The sequence below is a fragment of the Mycteria americana genome, chromosome 4 (genome assembly GCF_035582795.1).
Source record: "Mycteria americana isolate JAX WOST 10 ecotype Jacksonville Zoo and Gardens chromosome 4, USCA_MyAme_1.0, whole genome shotgun sequence".
Lineage (NCBI taxonomy): Eukaryota > Metazoa > Chordata > Aves > Ciconiiformes > Ciconiidae > Mycteria > Mycteria americana.
The window spans coordinates 56,685,132-56,708,217 of NC_134368.1; the positions used below are offsets into that span (position 1 = coordinate 56,685,132).

Sequence of the window (23,086 nt, forward strand, 5' to 3'; positions counted from 1 at the left end):
CAGGGCTTAGTATTGCTCACACAGCAGGTCAGTGTTCAATAGATGCCTTTACTGTGAGAAGACTGAAGAAGAGGGGAAAGACATACTGGAAGAAGAAAGAAAATCTAGATTTGGACAGAGGATTAGCATCTTATTTCAACTTAGAAATTCAAAATATTTGTACATATTTTTATACAGACTGTTTTCTGAATAAAATGTCATTATAAAACTACCAAGGGTCTCCTGTATTCCTGTACTCCATTGTTAAAGCTTTGTCCTTCTTCCCTTAAAGAAGTGGTTTAACAAGCTGGCATCTCCAGTTAAAAAGCTTTGATGAGTTTGTGTGAGATAGAGGCAGCGTAAGGGGAAGAGAGAGACGATATTCTCTAACAGCATCACTGTTCTGTGAAAACAGCTTGGAAATGAAGCTTGAAGTGTAACCACAAAAGCAGCCTTCCCTTTTTCACGTGAACGGGCTGCGTTACAAAATGTTAGAAGCAAGTTCAGCACATGGCATCACCAACTGAAGCCAGTAAAAGGAATTGCTTCCTAGGCCAGCCGAGGGCTGTCTCACAAACAGACAAATTGAACAGAAGCGAAGAGCAAGAGTAGGCTTAGATAGAACACAAATGCTTTTTGCCAGAAATACACACAGGGACGCCTTGGGGCTCAGTTTCCAGCTGCTTTTGTAATGACCAGCAATAGAAAGCTCAAGGCAGGAGCTCAGTCTAAATGCAAAAGGGTTGACTGACAACTTTTAATCTCCAAGAGTGCTTTTGAGCCAAGAGCTCCCAGTCATGTCCAGCACCCCCGTTTCCCCCCATCCTGCCTGATGTTGAAGGTGGGTGAGGTATAAGTGAGGGGCAGTGGCACCCCCTTTCCCAGCCTGAGGCAGAGACCTGCCAAGAGCTCTCCCTTAAACCAGCAGTGCTTGCTTTTAGCACTGGAAGTCTACACTGCAGTCATCACAAGGGGAATATGGGAGGGAGGGGGCGGGAAGAACACAGGATCAATACCCAGCAATAGGAAGCCAGTCAGCACTAACTTCCACATCCTTATCACCCAGCTGAGAGACACTGGTTTGTTTTCAGCCTGTAAACTCCTGGATTTTGTACATTTACAAACAGTTAAGAGACCCGTTTTCTCCCCAGAAAAGCTGATGTGTTGTAGGGTATTATGCTGCAACAGAAGAACGGACCAGGCTCTGTCATTTAAAAATACTGTATTTTATTCATATTTATTTACTTAGGAAAACCTAAGGGTAAATGAGCTGAGAGTGTCACCAGCAATGAACCCACACAAAGACTATGAGACATGAGATCTTCACAACCATGTTACACAAAAACCCCATGAAGAAGTGAGACGTTGTTCGGGTGCTTTTATCTGGGCATCAGGAAAACCCCTAAAGCAACAGCTTTCATAGAAATAACTTTCTTCTTAGTGGAAGCAGGAGGCAGCTAGCACCCAGATTAGTAGCATTCCCTTGCCAAAGTATCACCCGCATAAGAAAGCTGGGATATTTATTGATTGTACTGACACATCACTGCTAGTAAACTTGCTCTCACAATACTCTTTCAACCACGTCTTTGATAACACTATACAACTGATCTGCTTTCCAACGCGTCGTGGTAGCTGGCCTGAGGATAAACCCCACCGCGTGCCCGGTTCCCTGTAAAGCAAGAGATCTGTGGGTTGCTCATTTGAGCCAACAGCATCGTGCCGATCAGGCTCAGCTGGCTGAGCTAAACTCCATGGGAGCTATTTTGGTGGTCTCTCCAGTACTGCACAATACAAGAAGCATGGCCTAAAGTAACATCCATCTACAACACACTAGTAGATCATTTCAGATTCAGTACTATGTACAATTTACTCTTACTTAGTATACTAAGGAGCTGTGGTATTTCTTCTGAGACGTGTTATTTGACTGAGGATTATTGAATCTTTCTGTCCACTGGGCTGCAGAGGGATGCTGCGCTCCGGCTATACCATCACGTTAAGAAACTTCAACAACCTGCCTCAGTTCTTCAAACAGGGGTGTGAGCTCCTTCTCTAAACTTACAATCAGCCCTGGAAAGAGAGAAGAGACAGAACATCCCATCAACCGATGTAACTGAGAAGCCTCTCTCCAGTCCCTGCAGCTCCCTCCCCTCCCCAGTCACAGGCAGTGTCTTCCAAAACATGAAACATTTCACTGGAGCTACTCACTCTCCACAGGAATAGCGGGCAGCACCCCCAGGGCAGGCTGCCTGCAGCCCCGGCACCAGCAGGGGCGCACACCATGCAGCACAGCTCTCCCCTGTGCTGCTGCTTGCCTCCACTGTCGCCTTGCTGCTTCCCACAGCTACCGAGGCCCAAGCAGCTGTGCAAGAATTAATGCCTTTTGCTCTTACTCTCATTAGCCGATGCCCTCGCGAGCAAGGCCAGGTGCCTCACTGAAGGATTTCCCCACCCCACAGAACTGAGATGACATGTTACTGCAGAACATAACTTGGAACTGACAGAAAGAGACTGAACAACTTGTTTGTACAGTACAATCACTGCCGGTGCAGTGAACACTCTCACGTAGCAAGGGTAAGGTTAATCACAGGAGAAATACGCTTTAACAGAATAACAACTTCAGCAAGTCACCTAAAATCTATGAATTTTTACTCACACCTTCCCCTTCTCCCCTTCACAATACGCTGACAAAATTCATAGCAGGAGCAAAGTTAATATACCTTGAAGTAAATTTGGGTAATTTGTTTTCAATTATTTAAACACTTGGGCCTTAAAATACTGCAACATTTAAAATACATCTGAAGACATACCGGTATTGGCATTGCTGCTAGCAATGAAACTTACTACCAAAGGTAAGCGATTGAACTGCACCACCTGCAGGGAGAGAGAACAGTGTTCAGTCAGCAGCTAACACATGTTGGATGTCAGAGCTCTGCCACATAAATCCTGAAACAAGCAGCCGCCTCAGTTTAAAGGACAAGCCGGAGCAAGAGCCACAGAGCCGACTTTTCAGTGTATCCATTTCATAAGGTCCATGGTTAAAAACACCAACAGAACTCACACCACAGTACAGAAGCTGCACGTGGAAAGCCTGGCCTTCCCCTCCCTCCTGTGTTCTGCAGTGTTATCCGCCTGAAGTCTAACTCAGCTGCAAACACAGCAGAGTACACCATGGAGACCACACCCTCCACAGGTACCATGAGGGCAGGCAGGTTTATTGTTTTAAACTACTGCTATACATTGAATAGTATCTCCTCTGCCATTAACAGGGAATTGGAATCTTGAGCACAACAATAAGCTAATAGCATCAAGAGAATCAAAGCAATGCACTCAATGTGTGTGAACTAACTCATCCACCCATTTATTTTCCAAACAAAGCTAGATACTACAGGCTAAATAGCTGGCCAGTTTACTGCAGCCATAATAAAAAGCTCTCAAGACCACTAGAACTTGAGAAGGAGCAGAAACTTAGTAGATGGTGGATTTCAGGACACAAATAGCCAGTTTGTAAAAAAAAAAAAAAATGTGAGTGGTATTTCAAAGCTTTCTTACCTCAAAGTCATACTGACAGCAAGATCAGCTATGAAGTAGGCTGCACATGCTTATTTAACTTCAGGTGTCACTAATTATAAACAAGTATTGTTCGTAAAAGAGAATATAAACCCTACTTAACAGATTCTGAAGGCCATACGAGCAGCGCCTGCTGCAAATTCCCGATTACTGCCTGTTCAGAAAAATTCACCATTTTCAACCAGTAAATCTCCATTTTAAGAAATATAAGAGAAGCTTAATAAATAGTGCAAGAGTTTAGCTTAGCCACTTAAACAGTGTAATAAATAAACCACAAATACTTCAATTACAGCCAAGTGGAAATCTAGCAGAGTTTAAACCACATCTCCCTTGCTCAGGAACAGCTCTGGTGACTGAGAACAGGCCACAATGAGGCTACTCACCTGGTACGTATTGTAGTAGCAGATGATACTTTTGTTTTTAGAAAGTCCTAGTTTACTGCCCTGATCTGTGGCAAGGGCAAAGGTGGACAGAAAGCCAGGTCGCAGTGCATGTTCTGGAGCATTATCATTGGCAACTGGAATAAAACCAGAAAATTCTTATTTTTACATGGTATCTATGACTGCATCACAACTCCTTATCCAGCTTAGTGCTCTGCCAAAAGCAGATCTGGTGTTTGGGAACACATAACACATCTTAACATCCTTCCATGACGAGTACAGGACAATCTTCATGAGCAGGACATCATTTAATAATCTGTACATGATCAATGCTTGTTATACCAGCGTCCTCCCTAGCATGCTTAAGAAACAGTCTTTTCCTTTACAATGCACAGCCTGTGCTGATGTCACTTTGGTTCTGTGTCCCTCGCTGTCTGCACCGATTCCAGCCTTTGAACTGATTACTGGAGCAGAGTGACTTGAATGAAAACAGGTGAAGATGTGCAAGTTCTGCTAGGTGTTTAAATACTTTGGGACATTAAAAAAACCCAAACAAACAAACTGCAGTACTCGAACCAGTACTCTTCAGTACTCTTAAACTAGTTTACAACATAAAAACATCTTAAAGACTGAAAGATATGATAAAAACTACAGTACCAAAAAGCAAACAAAATTAAGTAATGTGTGTAAAAGTCAGATGCAATTGCTTCTGAGCACAGACCAGCCAAGCCAAGAGAATACCAATAATCTCTCTCTAGTACTTTGTATCAGCCTGCAAGTGACTTGAAGATACAAGCACCTTACACCACTCCAACCCTATTCGCTGAGGAATATTTCTGTGGCCTACAATTATTGGGGACATTGCACATACATGAACAAAAGGATAAATTTAAGATGTACATAACCAACTACTGAACTTGAAGTAAAAGTCTAATTTAGTTCTTCAGTTTTGGACATTCGGGCATCACCAGAGAAGACTCTGCTGCACTTTTCCACCCCCTGCTGTTCAGTCAGGATTTTGGTTGCAGGACACAGAGAAGCTGAAGTTACCTTTGATAACGGGCACACCATCTCTATCTGAGACTACAATAGCATGAAGACCTTCCACGCTGGAAAAAAAAAAAAAAAAAAGAAGAGACACCATTTTAAAAGCAGAGTAATTAGTAGCAAAGACCTTTTTTCCTAAATAAATGTGCAAGGAAGGGGGAAATATGGAAAAAATTGATGCCTTCACTAATGTAATATTTAACTGAAAGGGACTTCTCTTTAGTACAGGTGGTCTCTTGGAGCAGTAAAAAGAGAAATACAAAATGAAACTACTGAAAACCACACAGAACTTTTAGCTTCAGAAAGAGGGCTGATGCTACCAATCCAGTTTCGTTACTCAAGCACGAGCCTTTGCGTCTTGTCCTCACTCAGTGAGTGCCAGCTTCACCTTGTTTGCACGGTGTCTCAGACTGTAGCTGTTTAACGCTGCTAGTAACCAGCAGTTACCGAGAAGGGAATTATCAAGGATTAGGCAACCGAGTCACGAGGAATGATTTTTCCACTCCTCATTACGACACGAGGAGCACGCTTCATGAGCGCACTTCGCTTCCTTTCAAACAAGCGAGTGAGAGGGTCAGCTGTCTTCATCTTAAGGGACTTCCAGCCCATTTGAACACCACAACGGGCGTACCGGGTTAGCCGACTCCTGTAACAGCGAAGGGGGCTGGCAACGAGCAGCTCCCTGCAGCCCGGCAGGGTTCAGATAATCGCCTTTGTCGTTTCAAAGCGACTTCACTGCCAGCCCCGCCGCCCGGCCACCCCCAGCTGCGGGCTCGGCTCGGCTCCGGCGGGGCGGGGGCAGCGCGCACAGCCCGCAGCCGCCGCTCCCCCGCCGCAGGGCCGGGCCGGGCCCGCCGCGCCCCCGCGCCGGTTACCTCGGCAGCTTCTTGTAGAGAAACCTCTTCAGGTCCTGCGGGCAGAGACGGCGGCACGTTACTCATCTCCCACAGAAACCGGGCGGAGGGAGCGCCCCGCTCCCCCGCAGGCCCGGGGCAGCGCCGCCGCCCGCTCCGGGGCGGCTCTCCCTTCCCAGCAGGCCCCGATCCCCCCGCCGCCCCGGACGTACCCGGCCCGACGCTCGCCCCCCGGCGCTCCCCCGAGGCCTCCGGCCGAGGCCGCCGCCCGCGCCCCAACCGCCGCCCAACCGCCCCACGGAGCCGCACTTACGTCGGCCATGGCTGGGGGCCTGCCGGCGCTGCCGCCGCCACCTCCGCGGGCCTGCGAGACGAGAGGGCGCCCGGTCACCCGCGGCGCGGCGGGAGCGGCCCCCGCCGCGAAGAAGGAGAGCGGCGGGCGGGCGCGCTCCCTCCCTGAGGCCCGGCCGCCTCCCCCCGCCCTGCTGCCATGGTAGAGGCCACCCTCCGCCCGCCCCGGGAAGGGAGAGCGGTTGGGCCGAGACCACCGTCGCACCGGGGGTGGGGGGTACTGCCCGCCCCGCCCTACCTGTCCGCGCGGCCAGCGCACCGCGCGCTGCCCCTGCCCTCGGCACCCACCCGCACGGCTCCGCCGCAGGCGCCGCTTCCCCTTTAAGCCTCTGTCACATGACGGCGCGCCACCCTCCCGAACCCGGAAGTGCTTCCCTCTCCGCCGCCCTCTCCGCCCGGGCAGCGCCAGATCGGTCCCGCCGGCGGCGGGGCCGAAGGGGCGAGCGAGAGGGCGGGCAGAGCGCCTGGCGGGGCCGCGGCCTTCTTTGGGCTGCCGGCGGAGGCCGCGCTCTGCGCTTCGAAGGCCACGCTGTGCGTAATGCTTAACGTAGGGCGTTCTCTCAGGCCGTGCTTGGGAGCGATGGCACACGCCGGCATTAGTTCCTGTCGCTAAGGGCGACAGCGGGGCTGAGAGGGGAGCCCGAGCTGCCGGGGTTTCTCCCCGAGGCTTACCGAATTCCCCTCGGAGATTGCCGCGAGAGGCCTCGTCCCGCCGGCTCCACGCACACCAGGCCGGCACGCACACTCGGAGGGCAGGCTTTCTGCTACAGGGGCTCCGCCCTGCCGCCGGGGCCTGGGCCTGGGCCTGGGCCTGGGCCTGCCGCAGCCGGCAGGAGCGGCGGGGAGGCAGCCGTCGTGGCCCGTTGCCTGCTGGGCAGGAGCAGCGAGTCAATGGCAACCGCGGAGCTAGCCAGGGGAGGGGAGCCTTGTGCTCTTCGGTGGCCCCACGCAGGCGCTTCCCCTCTGACAGGTGAGGCTTTGGCTCATGCGGTTTTGGGCACCGCTGGGGCAACGGCAGCACAGTCTCGGAGAAAAAAAAACCCACAGAATTTAAGTTGAAGGAACGAAAAAAACCCCAACCCTTCTGCCGAGTACATTTACACCTAGTTTTACTCCTCCAGTGATGCTCGTTTCCCATAAACGCACCCATACTTTTGGATCTAGTCCATCGAGCCATGGACCTGCAAGCTAACAATTTAACAGCTAAGGTGAAGAAATAAAAGAGATTCATCCAGTAGATGCCCACAGGGTAACAATGTAACCGTGTGTCTGTCTGGAAAGTCTTGTAGCGGAATCCAGGGCGCTAGTGGTAGACGGCAAGAAAACCCGACCCTGCTCAGCCCGTAACAGTGCTGCTTCTCTAAAAAAGAGCTGCTACGTGCCGAGCACTGGTGATACCTGAAGATTTTGCTTAGATGCCAATGCTGGACCTTAATTAAAATAAAAAAGAAAGATGCTCACCTGAAAATTGCTACTGTTACTGAATGCATACGTCTGGTGAAATTGTAAAAAAGCTCGAAACAGCCAGAGATAAGCCACTTTTTTGCAAGTAACACAGGAAAAGCTCATCCAAAAGGGCAAATTTATTTGAATATTGAGAATCCATACCTCCTTCTCAATCCAAGCCATGCAGACACAGCAATTTGATAAGGACTTGGTCATACTAGAGGGATACCTAAAGAGATCCCCACAAAATTCTTGTGTGAGCTTCTGTTAGCATTTTGAAAATGCTACCTGGGGCAACCTTGGTCCACTCATTTATTAAAATATTCCCTATCATACACTAAAAATGTTTAAAAATGCAACTAGCTTTTTAAAATTTGTAGGCATGATGCTTGGTGATCAATTTTACTTGTTTCCCTGTCACATTGAGTATGACTGAAAGCTATGCAAAAGTATCTATGGGATGGCTCCTGTGTGGCTAATATTAATGGGAATTTTGTCTCCAGTTCCAATGACAGCCTTTCTATACACAGAGCAAACCAGTACTGATGGGAAAAGCACGTTCTGCATGAAGGATAACATCATAACGAAACATTGTATTTTAATATTATTTCTAAAAATCCAGAGAAATCTTGACACTCAGACCTAGTTCCTCCAGACTGAGAAGTCTCACAGTTATCCTGGAGAAGAGAAGTATGGGGAGGAGGGTTTACAATGGCGTATTTCTTTCCTGTATTTATTACATTTGTACTGTTTGCTCCTGAAAGTATCTTGATCATATGGCAAATATGGCACAAAATTTTACATTTGTTACACGGTACTTTTTCTCCACACACTGCTTTACAAAGGAGCATGGGGAAAGCAACACACAGAGATCGGTGGCGCTTGCAAGGTTGCAGTAAATTGTTAGTAGATGGAGGATACAGCACCAGGGCTTCTGACTGCCAATCGCCATGGATCGTTATGACCAAGCTTCCTCTGGTAAAACTGACTGCACTCGGTTTATTTTTTTTTATTTTATTTATTTTTAGACAGATTCAGACAACTGGGAAGCTAGTACTTTTTAAAGTTACAGCTTCAGGAATTTGTATATTAACTGATTTTTTTAAAACAAAATGTTTGCTCTTACTATTACATTTTCTTTCTGCTCCCTTTGACAGATCTACAAGAAGAAAGAATAACAACTGTTTAGGGGATGAATGAAATTTATGGACCAAACAACCTTAAAAAAACATGTTCTTGGCCTCCCGTTTTAATCCTTTTTGCAGCATTCATTACAAAATGATATTAAAAATGTATATAATTTAAAGTTGTCTCTGCTGCCTATTTAAATGCATCTGTTACATTTTAGTGACTATAATGTTCTACCTTTTCTTGGAAACCTGTAAAAGTATCAAGACTGTTTAAAAAAAGTAAAAAATTCAAATTTAATCTTGTTTTACCTAAACAGTTAGAGAACTTGTAGGGAAGTGTTCATCAGATGTGAACACTGAACTCGCTTGTGACTCAGGATGCTCCATAAATAGAACACATACCGATGTTGTATTTCAGCAGATGCAAATCATCTCCATTTTTAATTATGCTACGTCAAAGCGTCATGCCAAGATTTTTGACTTTTTGCAGCACTTTCCTGCTTGCTTTTTTAAAGGAGAAATCAAGAACCCATGCTTGTGCTATCTTTAGTTCTAGATTAAATACAGGTAATGACTAAATGAAAAGAGTAAGGAGTTAATTCTAGGTAGCTGGGAAAGTTGAGGGATTTTTAGTCGGGCTGCTCAAAACTGGTTTTGTTTTTCCCTTTTCTTTCCAATATCTTATTTTAATGAGAACTTCACCTTCTGAAGAAAGGTCATCTGAAAAGATTCAAGTACTCCACCCTCTTCAATTAGCATCTTGCTCATAAGAAAATTCGTTCTGAACTTTCCAGCAGATTCCTTCAACAAAACCAGGGAAGATAATGACATTTCTGAAGAAAAAACCTTCAGACTTCAGAAAAAAGTAACAATCACGAGGAGAGAAACACCCACGTGGAATATTAAAAGAATGTTTGCAGGCCATATTTAAAGCAGGTTGATCTTTATGCTACAGGAAATAAGAGCATCCTTCTGCACACTACTGCATATTTCAAAGTGTGCAACTACTTAATGTTAAATGCTAAGTAGCATTTTTCCAGCACTGTAAACATATTAATTGTTTCCTCCTTTGAAAATGGCAATTACAATGGATAATCCAATGAAATGTAGCAGCGTAGGTCTCGCTTTTAAACTGCTGGGACATCTGCGTTGCCATAGGACACAGCCACTGTGTTACTCCAGTTTGCTGAGATACTGATAGCAATCTAACCAACCTAACACAGCTCAACATCCGTCCATTTACCTGCTTCTCAGCTGCAGCCGAAGTAACTGCGGGCAGACATAACCCATCCGATTATTATAAGCAGCTTTGCTAAGACCATCTCTTCACTCTGACTTCACTGTTCCGGTTATTTGACAAATGTGTGCTGAATCCTTTTTCCCCTTAACTAAAAGATCACCTGCAAGCTCAGACTTATTTGTGAATGGGAAAGCCTGAGTACTTGTTAAAGCCTTTGGAACAATTTTCTTCTATTAAGAAGACACAGGAGTACCAATATGTACTTTGATAGTTTGTTTTCATTAGTATAATTACAATACATTCTGGACAGTTACAAAAACCGGGGAATCACGTTTTCTCCAGAAATTTCTATTGCAAACTTCAACATTTGGGTGCCTTTCCATTACTTCTGCACACTTTTCCTATAATCTTAGTAAGGACATCCAGTACAGCAACCCTTTTTTGTTTGTTTGTTTCAGCAGCTTTTGGTTCTGCTTTGTGCCTCAAGCTTTGGTGTCCACCTTGAATGCTGGTTTGGCTGCTTAGTTAAAAGCCTGCAGCTAGTCCCTCTCATGTTACACCAATTCAATAGAGGACATTTCCAGTGGGACAGTTTAGAAAAGGTATATATGCAAAATGATTTCTGGGTCACTTAGAGCAATAGCATTTAGCATATTTCTAAAGTCAAATTCTGCTCTAGATCAGAAGGAATTCCAATGAAGTCAGTCACGTATTTAAACTTTCAGTTTAGGAGGAGAACCTGGCTCCACATAAACTGATAACATTGTTCAAAGATAGCAGTTTTCTCAAACAAAAAATACTGCCCTTGTTACAGGCCACGTGGCATTCTCAAATAGAAGAAACATTCTCCTGCATAGCACTGTTAAAATGTAAAAACATCAGCTACTGAACCCAAAAACATTTTCAACCCACTTTCAATAAACTTTAAGTACATTGTACTTAGCTGCTTCAAAACACCTCTGTGCATCAGCAGGTGTGGCTACATATAGTTTCCACGTACCGGCCACTGAGTTACGTGGTCTTGTATGTAGGAGCCGAACAGTATGTTTGCTCATTTCTAGGAAGTCAGTCCAGCAACATTCTGGTCCAGAGAAACACATACCCTACCTCTTCCGCCCCAGGACATACGGCTCTGGCCATAGGAGCATACTGCAAACTAGCAAAGCATTTAAATAGTTGGCAAAAGTGTTGAAAGGCACATAGCTTGTCCTCAGCAATATTTCCCTGTTCCACTTGTGGTGCCCATTGAGGAATCAGTGTTGGGACCTAGCTTGAAATAAAAAAACAGTAAGAAAATGGAAGCCTCCCAGGAAAAAAATTAGGTTGCCTTTTTTTTTTTTTTTTGAGCTTTAAGATTTTACTATTGCATGTTTTCCTCTACCTTTCCAGTGAAAATTAAGGAAGCTATGGATGCATTTTAACCATACGTATGGACTTACTACTACTGGAATACCAAATGGTAGAGCTGCTGTAAACTGTTGCAAGTACTAAAAGCAATGCTTATAATGGTCTGTACAGCATTTGCAAATATTTACTTTGAAAAGAGATTAGCGTAGTTCTTAGTTTTCTCAGCATTGCTTAGAAACGCTAAAAAACTACAACAGCTAACTGCTACTCTACACCAGATCAATATACCCCAACAGATATTTAGGAATATATGCCATTATATTTAAAAATACCAAGTTCCTCTAAGCTGGTAAACCTAGAAGATTTGACATAGAGTTAGAGATAAAATATTAAAAATTCTTGTTTCAACTCCACACACTTGACATCTGAATAGGAGTGATGTAATCATACTATTTATTCCATCAGTGAGACAAAATGTTGTATGGAACTAAATTTCTGAGATTTTAAATAGAAAGTCATTTAACTCGTATATACACAAAGTGTTCTTTCCACAGATATTTACATGGCAAATATGTTAGAGGAGAACCACTATGACTAAGTCTCTACAAGTATAGCATCCTTTCTGAGCTATTCTCTCTGGTGAAAGAATTCACAGAAGCTTTGAAGTAAAATCTAGACAATTAAAGTTACCTATATTTCACAGTAGGTAAAGAAGCCATTAAATGATATTTCAGCATAGGGTTTCTGGAAACAGCTATACAGTAGAGTTTTACATCCACCCCTCTTTTCCAGCATTCACGGTGAAACTAAATCTCTTCTTAATTTACAAGAGAGATAACAGCATACGTAAAGATGTATGTGTATAATTGTAGTTCATCCTCCTCGATAGAGGCTGGTCAGCCGTTCTAATTCTTTGCAGTTGTCCATGGACATGGAGTCTGCTTTCTTTCGGAGACGGTCATCTCGATATACTTTTGCTGCATAAAGTAAGTCTGTTTCTTTAATGAAAAAAAGAGAAAAGATTTTTCAGGTTAAAAACCGAATGCTTTGCACATGATACATTTCTTCTCAGAGCTGTCCAAAACACCTCAGGTTTAATCCTCACCCTTTTTTCCTTCTGTCTGTTCTAACTACCCACAGACACCACCTAAACAGCACTGCTACAGATTCCCTTTGCTGGATCTTCACAAGCATTTCATCTTTTTGAGCAGGGAAACAGCCTTCCTGCACCCTCATACTTCACACAGCAGTACCTGATAAAAAAAGAAAAACAAACAAAAAACCCCCCACTACTTCTGTCAGACCTCATTAAACAATACGAATATAGGCCACACTCAGTGGTCTTGCATAATATTATTGACAGCTCTAGTGTCTTGTCTGTGCCCAAAAGTCAATTCTGAATGTTAAGCCCATTACTTCAACTGATGCTGCTTCAGACTGCCAGTGTTCCGAGGTATTAATAAAAGAGCTCTCTCTATTATACTGGTGTTCAATAGCTTGACATTGCTGAGCATTTTAATTCTATAAAATCTTTTTCAGCCCTTCAACTCAGAATGGATTAGCAAGGCATTCTTAAATGTCAATCAACACTGGCAAGATTTTTACTGTCAAGGAGATCCAACACACAACAGGTATTTTGAATCCTTAAAACCGCAAAATCAGCTGTTTCTATAAATAGGGAAAATCTATTAGGGGCCGCTTTCTCAAAATCAATTTGGGTAGTTTTCACTACCTGATAAATTGCAAATAGCAAACAATATGACAGTCACCACCTTTGGGTTATTTTTCTTCTTTATACTAGGGTCAGATGTTTCTCTAAGTCATCACATTTTTTCCAGTAAATGTGTACATATGGAATCGTGGGCCTCTTTGCATTGTCCAGGACTCTGTTCATGCTTAAAAAAGTAAGCACATCAAGAATAAATGATGAAAAATGGGAAAGGTATTCCTTCTCCTCTTTCCCTCTCCAGGTGGAAATTGCACAAACCTTTTCAAAGATATTTAGACAGTAAATATATTACAGGAGACACAAATATAACATGCCAGTAAATCCAAGTGTAATGACTAGGTCAATAAAAGCAAACTATCCTTCCAGATCTACACTCCGCTGAAAAAATGTACAAATAATATGTCCTCTTTTTATTGTGCTGGATTATATCTTGTCTTTAATTTTTTGTTAACAACCACGATCATTTTTGTAAACTATTTTATTATAAGATTACCAATCATTCATCTAGCAACCACTTGTAGATGAAAAATTAGGTATTCATTTCATGAAGAGTGAACATATTCAAACGTTTCAAGATGATCAAAGGACAACCTAGCTGGAAAAATGCAAGAGTTTTTTATATTTGCTTATGAATTATACCCCAAAATTCTCTGATGCTTTCGTCTATTTGAAAAATCTGGGAAAAATTATTCTGATCAAATCTAGTACTCTGGGCAATAATCTGAAAGTTTTCCCCCCAAAGTACTGGTGTTTCTCTTCCACACATGTGACCCATCAGCACAGTTTTCTGCCTGCAGTTCTTTCTTGTGGGCAATTTGTAAAACCGTAGAGATTTTCTTACGCATAAGCAACGTGTACTCACGAGCAAGGAGCATAAAGCCTCCAGGAAGCATTGGGCCTGCTATGCATGGGCCACGCAGTTTGTATTTGTATACGACAGGCCAACTGTAATGAATGCGTGCAGCCCCATTCAGGCATTTGACTAGCTGTGATGCTAGGCTGTCTTTTACAACTGGGAGAAGCTAAGGAGCCATCTCAGCTGAAAGGCTTGGCACCACTGGACTGCAGAGAGTAAAGTTGTGCAGGAACACATGATTTCACTCAGAGAAGAGCATTCTGTTTCCTTCTGGTCAGTTTACTGACAGTTCATGAACAAATTATTTATCCAGTAAGCTATTACTGAAGTTTACCAGCTGAGAAGCTGAAACCATCTGGTTTCAACACTGATGTCATTGTAGGAGCGCTGTTCTCACAGACCATGAAAGGCTCATGAAATGGTCACAGATAATAGAATAACAGGTTAAAATTGATGATGATTTGGAGATGGCCGAGGCTATTCAGTATTTTTATGCTTTAACACTGAATTCTAGGCTTCTGAAAGAAAATAGCTCCTTGTATAACATTAAATTAGAAAAATAGATGGTAAACTAAAATAAGACCTGTTTTTAAGGCCTGATATAGCCAAGTTACCAAGTCCAGGGAGAAAAATTATTCAGCACTAGCAAAAGATTAAGCACTGAATTCCAGCTTACGATGTTTTACAGGACATGCTGCGTGTCCTTGGTCACCTGGAAAAGCAGTGTTTGTATGTACTGTGATCCAAGGCAGATTATTTTTTTCCTTCTCTGCAAACACCTATGTAAGCTTTTGTTTTATTTATTTATTTATATAAAAGCACCTGGGGAAACAAGATATTGCCATGATAAAATAATGTGGAAGAGATCAGAAATTTAGCTTTTGTCCTTAACTTAGAGCAATTTCTTGCTCATTATCAATTCACTGTAGCCTTTAATTTTCTGAGAAATGGCCACAGGTAGTAGAGTAGCAGGTTAAAATTGCTGATGATTTGCAGATGGTTGTTAGGTCACTGAGTAAAACATAGAAATTCAGTGACACTTTTAGAAGTGAGAAGCAGTAGGGAACCTTACACTTGCTTTCTCATTCAGGTAATACAAGCCCTTCATTCTTGCCTGAGGCAATCTTTTTTTATAGTAATGCATGCTTTCATGAAATTACACATATCACCAAACTTACTTTGTTGCCTTTCCTTCCAACAGTTATTACGAATGTTGGACACATAATCCTCTTCCACGCTCTTTTCCACTTTCTGTAATGACACTCCTTTGTATTCATTTCTAAAGTCCTTGTTGACATAATAAACGACATGCAAGTTTTCTGTCTGCATTTTTATGGTCTGCCCTGTACTTCTGCAAAAAAGGAGGGAAGGGGAAGAGAGAGACTAGATATTTATTTGATTTAAAAAATATTGCTATTACAGAAGAACAGCACATCACTGAATTTGCCATTTCAAGACAAGTAATGAAATGAATGGCTGTCTAATCTGCCAGAGAATAGAATTACTACATTTACCTGAACATTAAACATCTGCTGCTTAAGCCGTTGATCTTGAAAAAAACCCCACTTCAGTAAGACACTCGTTTCATACCTCTTTAGTCAAATATAAGCTTTGGTAATAGAAAATTACATTTAAACTCAACAGAAAGAAAAGCAGGTCACTATTCTGTAGCAACCCAGTACAGGCATCTCCATTTTAAAGTGTTTTCTGCCAGCCCTGACAAATCCATTTTCCTGCTGGCATTCTGTGGATTAAAAATCAAAGATTGTCTGCAAACATTTTGGCAGAGAAGTGTTTATAAGCATCACACAGCTTAGTTGGAGAAGGGAAAAACATCACACTCCAGAAATAAAGAACTCTGAAAAATAAGAGAGGAGAAAAGAAACCTTTCTGTTGTGGGGCTGAGAGCTCTGCAAGGAACTAAGGACCTTTAAAACAGTTGTGGCGAGTGGGCTAAGTCTACTAGCTAGTTGCATGCTTGATTAAAGTTATTTATTTCTCTCAAGGAAAAAGGGTTTATATATCCTACTGTACAAAACAGGTAAGCTTCACTAGTAGAATTCTTTGCAAGAAAACGAAGATAAACTATTTTACTATCACATAGAATGAAGCAAAGAATAGACAATTTCCTCAGCCGTCACCTAGTTCAAAACTTAGGTAAGGATGAGAAAGTTGCTTTCAAGTACTTCACTTGCTACAAGCACAGATGACCCCTAAAAGAATAATGAGACTTAGCAGGTTTCAGGATTCAATTAAATATGCTGGAGATGCAAACACCTTTGCAACATGCTACATTGCATGGACCCGCTGCCTTGTATTAGAAGACCTCCTAAACTGCAGGTATTGCTGACCTCTTTTCTCCTTTACATTCTCACAGCATGTTCCTAGGACTAACTTTAAAGTTTTGTTCTGCTTCATCTATACCTTCCTTCCTCCTCACTGTGGGAAATCAAGGACCAACTAATGGAAGGCTCTCTATAATGCTTCTAAGTGGGAGAGGGTGATTACAACGTCCTCCCCTCTCTTTTAAGCTAATGTAATCAAGCATTACTTACGATCTTGGGTATAAGGCATAAGGAGGGTTAGATACCATCAGCTGGCTCAACAAGGAGACGAGGATCAACACAATAATAGGCATCAGCTGAATGAACATAGAGAAACCTCCCTAAGGAACAAAACAGATTCAGGTATTTAATAAACCAGCATCAAGTAAACAGGTAAACTTGACAAGATTTAATGCTAAGCATGACTTTCTGCTTTAAACATCAAAAGCTGCTAGGAAAACTGTAACTACAAACCTGCAAACACTGTGGTGTTATCTTAACTTTCCAATGCATACACAATATTCAGAGTGCTCAAGCTGCAAGAGTTCATGGGTTAGCATGTAGCCACAAGTAATTACCAAATGAAGAGCTGGTTCAGTTATGTTGTACACCATGATTTGGTCTCATCTATACAGTGATATATAATTATACAGGACTATATATAATTCATATAGATGAATATTGAGCCTTAAGTACATTTCTTACCTCAGCCCAAATAAGTTTTTTAATGTAGACAAGGATTAGTGACCAGAATTAGTGGCATATTTAGGCTAATACTACCAGTCACTAGTAAGACAGTGACATAGAACAATAGATTTACAAAACCAGGCTATTATCTTCTCCAATTTGCATGTCTATTTACCAATCAGTAAGATGACCACCTGCCAAAGTTTTAAAATATGTAACTGGCAAGTACAAATCCTCCTCTACAGTACAGAGCTCCTGTACAGTCATATCACTGAAAGCTACTACCAGCAAATTTCACAATCCACAGTTTAAAGTCAATGGTGATTAAACTTACATCACCCCTCTCTTCCTCCCTCTCATGTCCGCTCTGACGGTGCTGATTAGGATGACTGTAGCCAGCACGACCATTAGAAAATGAATGTACACTACCTAAGGAAAGAAATATCCACATTTAAATCACGTAAAAAACCTATTTAGAGGTCAATGCAGAAGGAACAACATAAAGCATTTCACATTATGGCACAATGACACATAAAATAACTTTAAGATATCTTACAATTTCAAAGTTTAAAATAAATATTTTAAGCTCTAAGACAACTGATTTGTTATTTCATGTACCGCAGAATCACTGCAGTAACCCCAAAGAACTGAACTCACATTTTTGGGATTTAGCAGCACTTAGGGGAAAAATAAACTGTGATGCAGATTAAAGAGTTGGGGTCTGAGGCGGGTTGGAGTAATTTTACTGTTTTACAATGTCACAAACTCTAATGCCACTCTGGGCAGTACCACTGTATCCCAGTGATTATACTGATATATACAAATACCTGTTGGAAAGGCCCCTCCAAAAAACATGTTGAATAGATCCTCTGGAGTAATATCTGCCTCACACCCTCTATGGAAGTTGAATCTACCGTTGCTAGGGTGACTGCATGTTTGCTCTTCACTGCCTGTAAGGTCATACTGCTTTCGTTTTTCTGGATTACTCAGCACAGCATACGCATTTCCGATTTCTGAAGCAAGGAATAAAAGACAACTCCCATAAATGAAAGATAAGAGCTATTCCAGCATGAATATTGCAATTTCAAAGTCAAGAATAGGCAGCGAATTATGCCCTTTACTGTATGTTACAAATCAACTATAGTACAACAAGGTCCAGAAACATCTCTAATTTTCTTAGCATAGCTTCCACAAAGTTTCCCACCAATGCTATTCAAAGGGCTTTTATCTGTTGAACTAAGCAGAAGGCAGGAGAGCTTTGATCCTTTTTCTAGGGAACACCTACACCTGTGGAAATGTTCTCTCTCACTGCAATTACAAAAAAAGCATCAAGCATTAGAAAGAAAGCTTTGAAGTGGGGTAATTGCAAAGTTCAGTTTGCTCTAGCAGCCTAGCTTAAAAACATCATAGGCTCAGTAGGTTTTCTTTGGTTTCATTTAGGAAGAGGTAACTTCTTCAAATGCATCAACTTTATTGTCTACAAGAGTGTGAATGTATTTTTTTATATTCTTCTCAAGATATTTTATGGATTACTTTAATAGCACAAAGTTTTGCATGACGTAACATGAAGAGTACAACATGTGTGCATGACAGGAACACGTGTGTTCCCAAGGTTTTCAATACAACCTCAGTGTTTGGAGTGCCTGGCCTGGATGCTTGTCCCCATTCACGCTACATTATCACAAATGAACAACTTCAATTTTGACAGTAGAAAGGGAAAAACTGAGTTAGGTGAGCATGCTGACTTTACAAGCTTTGACCCTAGCTGCTCCGCATAGACATACAGCTCTTGCAGATTGAAGGAAAATTTCTATTGGCACTCGATAAACAATCTTCACTCAGTCATATCTTCATTAAACCCTTTCTGCTTTCCTTTCTTCCCTCTCCTCCAGGCCTCTCCAACAAAAGGCTTCTTCTGCAGCCAACCAACACAAGGCAGAGGGACTATGTTTTTCAGTGTCGAAAAGCCATCAGTGATCAAAAGTTCATGAAAGGTGCAACACTATAACCTTAACACAGGCAAATAAGACTATGGCTTTGCATAATTAATGTTTTCAACATTATCCAACCTAAAAAAAAGTTTATGAGTCTTAGCTATGTGCCTCTTAAGATGCCCTCAGAAATAATCATTAGCAATTCCTTTAAGTGGAGGAGAAAACCTGAAGAAATGAAGCCTGGTAATTTGCATTAAGAGCATGATATACACTACTGACAACAAATATTGCTACAAGGTTCCTCTGTACTCAGCACGAGGATAAAATTGGTAGTAAAAATTTCGATTTTCCCAACAATTAAGAATTTAGGGAGACATAAATATGGGGACTGCACATAAAGTGAAGACACCATACTGTCATGGTACAGTCAGCAATCTTTTTTGACTATTTGTTATTTGCTTTTGATTATTTGATGCTAATTCACAACAGATTTGATTCAAATATAATTTTCTTTAAATAAAGGACATAAAAAATGAAAAAAACTGCTCAAAAGTTTCAAAGGAAAGATTTTTGATGAGGTTGGTAAAAGAGATTCCAAGAGATTAAAAGTGATTATATTTGCACAAACTTTTTACTCTAAAATATAACCTCAGGGAGACTGCTTAATACAAGAGTAGTACTAGGTAGCTCAAGATCTAAGTAAGTACCTTGCCTAACATCAGACTCAATTCTGTTTTCTAATGTGACCTTTCCTTAAAATAAAGCATTATTATGAAATAATAGCTATTACTATGAAACTCCTTTTCTCAGCTGGATGTTAGAAACTCATCAGACACCTTTAAAGGCAAACTAAATCATAAATTTACTCAGCCATACAAAAAGATTACAGTAATTTCTATGCAAGAAAAATGCTAGATTTCATTAAATAATTTTTAGTCAACAAGATTCCCCTACAAAATTTTCTGTTCCTTTACTCATCTAGTTAAGAACCAGAAAGTGAAACTAAGCCAAAGAAATCAAACTTGTACAAAGTGCTAATGTTAAATAAAAGATTAAATAATAAGAAACTGATTTCCTACATTTTAAAGATTATTTAAAATGCTATTAACAATGAAGAATTATTTTATTCATAGGGCTGGAGGCAATTTTATAAGAATAATATCTTTTTTAGATAAAGCCATCACGTATGTGCTGCATTAAAATAATCATTAGCAATCAACTTTTCTGCTATGTTCTATCTACTTTTCATCTGGAATTGTTAATATATTATTATAATTACCCCTTAAAGTCTGTATCAGAAGTCTTGCTCAGGACTTTTATTTTCTTTTTTTTCCCTCCCCCAATTTAAGAGTTTTATTGAACTGATTTTTTCAAATGTCTGCATGTAAACCTCACACAGGAAAAAAATAAAAGAGATGTACCACAATCAGATTGTTTATTTATGCATGATCATTTCTTACAGATTCACATTTTTCTTCATCTGTGTCTGAGATGAAGGTGTAGTTTTCTTTAAAAAGCTTTTTCTCAACAATTTTCCTTGTGCAGGGCTAAGCTTGGCAGCCTTAGATCAGGTCAAGTCAGACTGTAAACTTTACCTAAGAAATGGTCAAAGGCAACTATTAATAAGGCCATGTTTGAACCCAAGTGTTTTTGTGTGGAAAAAGTAGTAAAACGACACAAATACAAGGAATTCTAAGGAAAAGGTAACTTAGCGTGGCACATGATTCAGTAAAAACTGCATTTGCTAGCAAGTATTACTTTGGTTTTTTCAAGCTCAAGTATAGTAAAGATTCAAGATAGTAAGATTCAATTGACTACATTAAGTCAACAACAGTAAAAAAGTGCAATTGGATTTCACAGATCAAGTATTTGCTCCCTGTATCTGAAAATTACAGTCAATCTTCTGAAACCAAACCCTACTGCAAAAGCCCACATTATTTATCTATACTTCTAGGTATATATTAAGATAATAAAGGTCAAACATTTTCTTGGATAAAAATGTCAGTTTAATATTAGCTACAAAACACCACATTGACAATTTTGTAAAAAGACAACTGACCAATGCAGATGAATTTCCTTTAATCGGACAAAGTTTAATCATAAAATAAATTTTAAGTAAAAATGGTATTTTACTTTTAAAAGCCTCTGTTGCTCCAGGCGCGTGGTTTTTGTCTGGGTGGAATTTCAAAGCAAGTTTTCTATAAGCCTTCTTTAGGTCTTCTTCGCCTGCATCCTTTGACACCCCAAGGACTTCGTAATAATTTTTACATTTCTTTATACTGCAAAAGAAAATTAAGTAAAATGTTGTAAACAAAAAGATGTAAAAGTAGTATGTTAGAACACAGCTGCAAATGAGGTAATACATTGCACTGATGCAATACATCTCTCGCTTTCAATATAAAATATAAAAAAAAATCCACTCTAGAAACAAAGAATGCAATTTTTCATAATAAACTCACTATTGAGCACAATAAACTACTGTCCTCAAAATTACTTACTACATACATTTATTTCACTTCTTCTACTGTAGAACTACTACAGTTGTAAGAAAAGGTTTCAGTTTGCAATTACTGGAGCATTTCTCCATCCCCAATTATATGAATATTGCTGTTAATAATGCATAAAATGAAAATTCCAAATTTACTTCACAGAGCTAGTGGGTAGGAAGGCCTGTTTTGACTGTCAACAGCAAATGCACTTTGGTATGCATGATATAAAACAAAACAAACAATACCTCCCTTTCTCCAAACAAAAGTAAAGTCATAACACCATTCAAGCATTCACTTTTCAGGGAAATAAGGCATGTAAGAATACCTCTGCTGCTGGGAATGCACCTAGATCTTAACAAACTTTCTGTAAGTGTTTATATAAATTCAAAGAACCAATAAGAGCTCCAGCAATTATGGATTCAGCTCATCTCATATGTTCAATGTAGCATTTTTTAAAACTCTGAAATCTCGGAAATATTCTTCCTGTAGGCAGTCTCACCCAGACAGGAAAAGCAAAATCTGGGAAATGATGCAATGATTTGATATGCTTTACAATACTCAGAAAAGAGAAAGAGCAGTTACAGGGGACAGAGGGAACATTAATTTTACGTGGGCAGGAAGAACTGACCAAACCAACAAATACACCTTAAAATCAAACCAAGTTATTTGGGTAAGAATTCAGAAACTTAGAAAAATAAGGCCGAATCACAAACTTGCGTTGCAGAAATGAGGCACACTGACATTTGGTGCATACCAAAAGAAAAGGGCTGGTCTGAGCAAGAAACAGAAATTACATCCATAAATATTTTAAAAGCTTTGTGAGTCTCTTCACATATCTGTAACTGTGTCCACATTCTCTTAAATGCACAGACTTCTACGTAAATATGGGTTTAGCGTTACAAAGACTATACACAGGGCAGCCAAGTGGAAAAAAAGGGGGTAAGGAAGCCTTTGGCATTTTCATGAAAGAAGAATGGGTACCCTGTAATTAAGGGAATGCTAAGAAATACAACCACACCGTCGTGTGTGGTCCTTCATAGTTCACAGATTGATCAAATCAAGTTTCATTTGAGGGATCCCTTTTCCTGTGTTCAAATAACATGAGCTTTTATGGAAGTCTCAGTGTAATGCTCAGAGGAGCACTGAATTGAATGCATGCAGGCAGCTGCCAACATGAACATCCTGTGAAATAAATATAGCTCATTTTATTGAAGTAACATTTAATAAGCTCCAGTTAGGAAGCTGATAAAGCTAACTAAAAGGAACACAGTGAATCCAGCATCAAGAAAGAATGAAAAGAAAATACATTAAATTATACTCTGAATACTGGAAACTTCTGTTTGTTAATTTCTACAATAAGAAAAAAATTTGGTAGTGAATAGATCCCTTCATCCTTAGCATCAAGACCTGTATTACTTATGAACCGTATCAAGAACAGCTAGCTTTATTTAAAAGTATAACAGTATCAAATTAAGCTTTTATTTCAAGAAATTGCTATCTCAGCAACCAATCTAGGTTCTTCTCTTCGATAATTCAGTATCTGAAAGATCTGTTTGTGGACCAGACTCTTCAGAACTTTGGTTGATATAAAATTAGGTAGTGAGTCATCAATGTTTAGCAAAGTTATTTTATCAGCATTAAAACTGTAGTGTTAAACATTTGTTCAAGTGTTAAGCTCCTGTGCTGGTTTTGGCTGGGATAGAGTTAATTTTCTTCACAGTAGCTA

At 40.8% G+C, this 23,086-nt stretch overlaps 2 protein-coding genes across 6 annotated transcripts in view; both read right to left on the reverse strand.

The window, feature by feature from the left end:
- Window positions 1-1,184: 1,184 nt before the first annotated feature.
- LAMTOR3 (late endosomal/lysosomal adaptor, MAPK and MTOR activator 3) lies at window positions 1,185-6,920 on the reverse strand. Of its 2 annotated transcripts, none has more exons than XM_075500627.1 (7): window positions 6,851-6,920; window positions 6,141-6,191; window positions 5,849-5,883; window positions 4,977-5,035; window positions 3,930-4,063; window positions 2,787-2,850; window positions 1,185-2,046 (listed from the first exon to the last, which is right to left on the reverse strand). In XM_075500627.1, exons 2-7 carry the CDS (start codon window positions 6,147-6,149, stop codon window positions 1,973-1,975), a joined length of 375 nt encoding a protein of 124 aa, XP_075356742.1. In that variant the 5' UTR covers window positions 6,150-6,191; window positions 6,851-6,920; the 3' UTR covers window positions 1,185-1,972. The 2 variants fall into 2 exon arrangements, with proteins under 2 accessions (XP_075356742.1, XP_075356743.1); XM_075500628.1 differs by lacking the exon at window positions 6,851-6,920 and adding an exon at window positions 6,417-6,555.
- Window positions 6,921-9,712: 2,792 nt separating this feature from the next.
- The window catches only part of DNAJB14 (DnaJ heat shock protein family (Hsp40) member B14), a 30,819-nt gene continuing 17,445 nt past the window's right edge, over window positions 9,713-23,086 (reverse strand). For 2 of the 4 annotated variants that reach the window (XM_075500625.1, XM_075500626.1), the window contains 6 exons: window positions 21,005-21,150; window positions 17,765-17,950; window positions 17,272-17,366; window positions 16,482-16,591; window positions 15,105-15,277; window positions 9,713-12,339 (listed from right to left, as the gene is read on the reverse strand). In XM_075500625.1, the coding sequence (XP_075356740.1) occupies window positions 12,215-12,339; window positions 15,105-15,277; window positions 16,482-16,591; window positions 17,272-17,366; window positions 17,765-17,950; window positions 21,005-21,150 (835 nt within the window). In that variant the 3' untranslated portion in view covers window positions 9,713-12,214. The remainder of the gene's footprint in view (window positions 12,340-15,104; window positions 15,278-16,481; window positions 16,592-17,271; window positions 17,367-17,764; window positions 17,951-21,004; window positions 21,151-23,086) is intronic. The other 2 variants (XR_012775561.1, XR_012775560.1) reach the window with 2 other exon arrangements.

Excerpts from the sequence above, each read along its gene's own strand:
- LAMTOR3 (XM_075500627.1), bottom strand. Across the intron at positions 5,036-5,848 it reads CTCTACAAGAAGCTGCCGAG|CGTGGAAGGTCTTCATGCTA; the intron begins GTAACCGGCGCG and ends TTTTTTTTCCAG. Across the intron at positions 2,851-3,929 it reads GCTACTACAATACGTACCAG|GTGGTGCAGTTCAATCGCTT; the intron begins GTGAGTAGCCTC and ends CTCTCCCTGCAG.